Raw genomic sequence first — 6430 nt, 5'->3', positions numbered from 1 at the left:
ACGCCCCGAGACTATCCCTTGGACATCACACAGTACTTAGGACCATAAGTAATCCCAAGTTAACCCTACACTGGCATGGTGCTTGAGCTACTAATTAAAATACATAAGACTGGAAGTAACACACGAAAGAGAAATCTTTAGTTGAACATGCTCAAAACAAAACTATTTAAAATGATTACAACTCTGGTTATACAAAACAAAACTGGAATTAAATACATCAAATCTACTGACTGTCTATGAAGCCTCTACTCATATTGTCATGGCCCGAACCGAGGCCCTAGCCGCGACAGGCATCCCGAACCATGAAGGTCCGACCGCCTTTTTCTATTTGGCAATCATGCACACCGTTCATATACTATAAAGAAATGCGAAAAAGATAATAAAACGGAAACATAGTCATTTTCTTACTTCAACTGAACAATACGAAATTTAATTCATAAACCTTCGAAAACACATGACACCTGTCTGCAAAATCTCTACTAACTGAAAAGCAATTTCTGTCTAAAAACTGGAACAAGGCCTCCAGTCGGACCATGAACTGAAATCAAATAACATTTTTTCATAGACACGGCCTTTCGAAATAAGGATGCTCACCAACTATAAATTTCTGACATATTAATCTACGGCTTAGCAGGATTCTAGGACTGTGCCTCATATCCTGAAATATAAGGGGTCAATACAAATGTATTGATATATAGAGCAATCTCAAATCACTAAAAAAAATAAGTCTAATTATGAAAATTTATTTATGGAAGTTATTTTAACCTCTAAAAAATTATATTAAATGAGGAGGTGAAATAGACTGCCGCTAAAAGTTTTAGATTTGCGCGACTTAAAACCCCTGCTATCCATTATTCCCTCATTTTTTTTAATTAACAAATGTTTTTCCCCTAAACCCACTACTCCCAGCTCCAAACTTTCCTTTCTCACCTCTTCACAACTCTTCGCTATTTCCATTTTCTCTCTTTCCAGTGGGAAAATTAAGTATTTTTTTCTTCGGTTCATAGAAATTAAGGTTTGTATTTTTTCTTTGTTGAGTATTTTTTTGTTGTTGCTATGTGTTATGGGAGTGCAAATTAATCGGATCTACAAATTGATTGTTTACAGATCGGTGAATTCATGATTTGGAGTTGAAATGGAGTGAAGGAAGATAGGGTTTGTGAGTTTTGGATCTACCCATTTTCTTCTTTGCTCGAATTGTCCAAATTGCTCGATTGCTCAAATTTCCCAAATTACTACTGATTTCTACTCAAAACCAAATTTCTGCTGATTTCCCCAAATTTTTGTTAACCCTAGTTTTTATTTCCCCAAATTTTTGCTGATTTCTACTGATCTTGAGCTTAATTTTTGACTGATTTTGGTGTGGATTGCAGAAACAAGGACTGTTTTTCATCGCGTCATGTATAATCTGCCTATTTCAGGTAAAAAAAATCTGCCTATTTTATAGATGTGTTCTAATTTTATTTTCGCTGAATCTGCTAAGTGAATTCCTTAGTAGCTGTGTGCTTGGCCCAATAAAATGCAACTTTGACGCGGAGGAGTATGGCCTGGTGACCCTTCATCCCTCATCTTAGACACGCACACATGCCTATTCGTGTACAAGCTAAGTTTATATCACAAGTACAGACATGGCGTTAACTAAATGTTAACAACCCACTCACTTCAGATAGGTTCAGCAAAATGGGTTGAAGAAAATTGGGAAATTCTAGCTGCAAGGATCGTCGCCTACTTGAACGTTGATTGTGCAGTTCAAGGGGGCCCTTTTCGAGCCTCTGCAACCCCGCAGCTTGATGATATAATCATAGAAGCTGCTCAGCAGGTATCTCCTAATCATCATCTCTAACAGTTTAAATTTAGACTAAATGGTCACCCTTCAACATGGTATAAAAGTAATACTAGACGGCAGACACCTATCATGCTGTTTTTCGTGAATCAAAAGAATTGTGAACATTCTGCATCTCACCTTGTGTTCTTGAAAAAAAGAAATCCCAAAGGATGCAAGTGTTGGGAGATCATTTTGAACTCGTATTCTTGTATGCAACTAGTTGTTGTAGCTTATGTTGAGATTCTTAGCTGACTTAGATTTTGTTCATTAAGGCAGAGAATTTGACCTATCTGACCTAACCATAATGTTGTTCAGCTTGGCTAATTGATATGCATTCACTTTTCTAAATTAGCTTGAGCTTGAACTAGTTTAAGATATTCTTAGCAGGTTTTTTTTGTCATTTTCATCTTTTTATGCTTTGGCTACTAAATTTATTCTTGGCTTCTTAAGATGCACTATCTACTTCTTATGTGAGTTGAAGATAATGATGTTGAGCTTAGCTTATTGTAACACTTTGGCTATTCAGCTTGGCTTTTCCACATGCATTCATATTTCTAATTCCTGTTGGGCCTGTCCCATTTTAAGAAAATTTTCTACGGGATTGGCTTGCCTTTTGTGTCTTTCTTTGTTGTTTCTCTTGTCCGCAGACAATATGTTGTCTACCTTCCAAGGTGCTTTGTTAACTGCACAAGACAATATATATCTATGAACAAGATAAATGCCATGCTAGTGGAGAGTATTATTCATGTATCTTGTCTTCTATAGTTGTGGATCTAGGACTTGGCAAATTCATTACTTAATTCTGATCTGAACTCACACCGTGTTTCCTTTTCTGTCTAAAGTTAGGATACCTCTATTTGTATCTTTTTGCAAGATTTTCATAAAGAGATTGTTAAGGCAGCTGAAACATTTACAGCTATAGGATATAAGCATATTGAAGCAGGTTAAACTTTTGAAGGGCTGTTTTCTATAGAGATATACTTTCAGATAGAACTTTGTTGTAGTCATGATTTTCTGCCCGCGTTAGGATAAAACTAATGAGTTTGTCTGCTGCTGCCTAAATTCTGTTAGTCCTTTATGCCTTCTTGAGGATAATACAAGATTATCCTTAACCTTGATGTTAATGTTTCTTATTTCCTGGATACAACTGGATAGGCTAGATATTATAAAGTTCTTAAGCATGCCCATAGAATCTCATCCTTCTCTCTCCCATTTTTGTGGGATCGAGACATGTTAATGGTTAGCTGGATATCTTAGCCAGTGTATGCTTTTGCCTGAAGGTTTCAAGTCTCAACAACTCTCTTAACTCTTCCAATGAAATGGTTAATGGTGAATTCCACCTTTAATTAGTAATCTCGAGTTTGAATTCTGAAAATAGAGTTTTGTTAGGTAGGGAATGTTAAATTACCAATAGTGGATCTTCTATATATTGCGTGAATTCAAATTAGTCAAGTTAGTAAATTTCGACACAAGACACTCTCAACTCGTACTTTAGTTGATGTCTTACGCATCACCATGGTTTTGACTTTCCGTGGTGCTAGCTAGAGCTAGACTGCTGGTTAATTGTTTTATATGAAGGATTCTAGGGCTTGAAAATGACTTCAATATCTGGATCCAATTAGGCTATGAACAAGGGGCTAACATACAATAGAGGCTATATTCGTCAGTCCAAATTCTACATATATATACACTTACTTAAAAAATTACTATATAAGTACAAATTATAAATTTTTAGCTTAATACATGATATAGAATATTCAGTAGGTTCAACTTATGTATGTTGAACTTTCATGAATGGCAGTGAGGCACTTCCTAGTGTGGTGTAACACATAATCATGGCTAAGCATTTATGCATCAATTAGAAAAGTTTCTCTCTGGTCTCTTTTATTTAAAAAAACTTGATCGTTTGAGAATGAGCTTGTGACTCTATAATGATTCTACTGATATGAATGTATTTCCTGCTAATTGATTGAGTTATTTAATCTGGGATCTGCTTTTGTCCTATGCTAGTTTTGCAATAATTTATCTTGTTGAAAAAATCTAACCAATTCTTTCTTTAATATGCAATTCAACAGGCTTTTTTCATTCCTGCTCTTTTGGCCGTGCAATATAAGAGAATACTGGTATGAACTTATGCCTGCCTTGTGCCTTCTTTTTTATTGTTGTTGCATTTTTGAAATTGTGACTTTCTTGCTTTGTGACCGCGTCACGTAATAGTGTGTTGGCACGTCCAAATTGAACGTGCTAAAGTGCTTATGTTTCTTCTTTTGGTAATGCTGACTCCACAATGTTATAGATTGCATTCTATGGACAGTTTTATTTATGGCAGTGTGCTTTATGTTTTGGCCTTCTATCACTAACTGGCCCCAACTATTCCAAGTAATGAAGTATGAGAAACCCAAAGTCCTGGAGAAGTTTAGACATTCCTGTGCTTTCTATTTCAATTTCATATTCTTTTATTGGTGTTATTAAACTGATAATATGAAGGAAAATTTTATACGTTGAAGGAATTGTAAAGGCCAAATGAAATTCTAAGAGACATATTCATTCATGTAGATTTTCAAGTCAATATTAGTATAACTCCCTCGTATCTTAGATTCAAGTAGATACTTTATTCGCAGTGTAAATTCCAATAAACATGATACTTATTCTCCTTCCAAGATATTCATTACCTTGTTCAGTCATTTTTTCCTGCTAACGAGTGAAAACTCTTGGAAAAAGTTTTAAGTTTTCTGTAGAACAACTTTGACATTTCAGCCTGAGAGTAAATCTCAAATGTTAGAATTGATTGCATAAATTTCAAGTTTAAGCATCTCACACTTTCATCTTCTTCACTTGCACTCTTATCTCTTTCATCTTAATGTGAAAAACAGAGAACTATCTGGAATGAGTAGCTTGGCTTCTTATAAAAGAGTTCCAGTTGACCCTTGGCCTGAAATTTTGAACTTCAGATTCTTCTTGGTGTTGCTTTGGAATTCCTTATGAATAATTATATTGTTTGCATAATATATTTATTCAGATTGCTAAGTCAGACTCGCCTAATGTCCTCTTTACTTATATTAAAAGCGGTTTATCAATTGATTTTTATGCTTTACATTTTTATGTAGCCAAGTGATGCGGCTAGTGGACCCATTTCGCCTATGGATGCAACTAAATTTCGTGATGATAATGATCCTAATGACATTCTTTGATTTCGTTGCACTTGTATTGGATATTTAGTTATGATGATGTAATTGTGTGGTTAGAGTGGATCTTAGAATATTGAAGTTTTTGTGTTTAAATTTGATTTTAGAGTTTGAAGATACTAGTTAATATTGAAAAATTGGAGTTTGAAGATGTTAATGTTGAAAATTTAATCTTGAAGTTTAATGTTCAATGTATTTTTGATATGCTTGTAAATTACTCTTGTTGTATTAATGATATATGAATTGAATAAATATTGGATGGTAGGTTATGTCTAAAGGAACAATTAAATTTGAGTTAAAATTTGAATCTATATTTAGTTATTGAAAATTGATGGGCTAATTTAAAAAAAATAAAAAATTACGGAGGTTTTAAATCCCCGCAATTTTAAATAAAAAATTAATATAAAAAGAATTAAATTTAGAGTAACGGGGTCAATCGCCGCAAATTAATTATGGAGGTCCAAAAGAAATCATCGCAAATTGTTTGTGACGACTCGTATTGTGGGGGTTTTGGAAACCGCTAGAATTATATTTTAAACCCCCGCAAATCGTAAAATTAACCTCCACAATTTAACTCATTTTTTTGTAGTAAATAATGAACTTTTATACAACATAAGTGAGCAATTTATAAAACAATTTTACATATGATATATGAAAACACATGGGCATACTTAAAAGACTTTGAAACCACGACTCACTCTTTGTCTTACTTCTGAGTTAGGTGGTACACCCTACAAGTCTGATATTTCATGAGCTATATGGACTTCGCCCTTGACTCGGCAGTCAAGCCCCCAGCCCAAGTTTTCCGCAAGGATTGGGGTTTCTGATTCTGATACGCCACAGGGTACTAGGCCAACATATAATCCCTCTTGGGGACATAATAACTTGTATTGGCAAAACTCGATTTCGGGCAAATGAGTTTTCTGAACTCGTGCCTTCTTCGGATAACCACCTAACATCTCTTAAGCCCATTTTAAACCTATTTTGAACATGCTTCTTTCAAAACTCAAATTCTGAAAATCTAGTTGAAATCTGACTTCTATTCTGTTCTAAGTCTGTTATGGCATTATCTGTTTTGGTATCGTCATACTAAGACTTGCAAGTCATATCTTCTAAGCCATAAAATATCATGTACAGTTCTTTCATTCAAAACAATGTTCAGACCACCAAAACATTCAAACAGTACAAGAGGATTAATATTTCAAAATATATGTCAAACCATGCAAAAATTCTCTTTTCAATATTTCAACAAATGGTGGTCAATTTCTCAAAACAATCATGCAATTCTTTCGATTATTACATTTAGCATTTAAAAATAAGAAATTATCCCTCTCTTCAATCCTCAACCAACATAAAGTTCATATAAGATAGTAAAGCTCTTGACTCATTCTTTAAGACATGCAACTTAGTAACCCATAAC

At 34.3% G+C, this 6430-nt stretch overlaps 1 protein-coding gene across 4 annotated transcripts; it reads left to right on the top strand.

Annotated features, from left to right (window-relative positions):
• The first annotated feature begins 793 nt into the window (after positions 1–793).
• Positions 794–5201, top strand: LOC107872869 (probable glutamate carboxypeptidase LAMP1). 4 transcript variants are annotated; one of them, XM_047414997.1, is made up of 6 exons: positions 794–1015; positions 1108–1159; positions 1374–1421; positions 1499–1819; positions 3901–3948; positions 4933–5201. In XM_047414997.1, exons 4-6 carry the CDS (start codon positions 1643–1645, stop codon positions 5014–5016), a joined length of 309 nt encoding a protein of 102 aa, XP_047270953.1. In that variant the 5' UTR covers positions 794–1015; positions 1108–1159; positions 1374–1421; positions 1499–1642; the 3' UTR covers positions 5017–5201. The 4 variants fall into 4 exon arrangements, with proteins under 4 accessions (XP_047270953.1, XP_047270952.1, XP_047270955.1 ...); XM_047414996.1 differs by having other exon boundaries at positions 830–1015; positions 1496–1819; XM_047414999.1 differs by having other exon boundaries at positions 851–1015; positions 1108–1155.
• The last annotated feature ends 1229 nt before the right edge of the window (positions 5202–6430 follow it).

Source organism: Capsicum annuum, chromosome 6 (assembly GCF_002878395.1).
Source record: "Capsicum annuum cultivar UCD-10X-F1 chromosome 6, UCD10Xv1.1, whole genome shotgun sequence".
NCBI lineage: Eukaryota > Viridiplantae > Streptophyta > Magnoliopsida > Solanales > Solanaceae > Capsicum > Capsicum annuum.
Note: the sequence above shows the minus strand (reverse complement) of the source record. Positions and strands in the feature narration are given on the sequence as shown.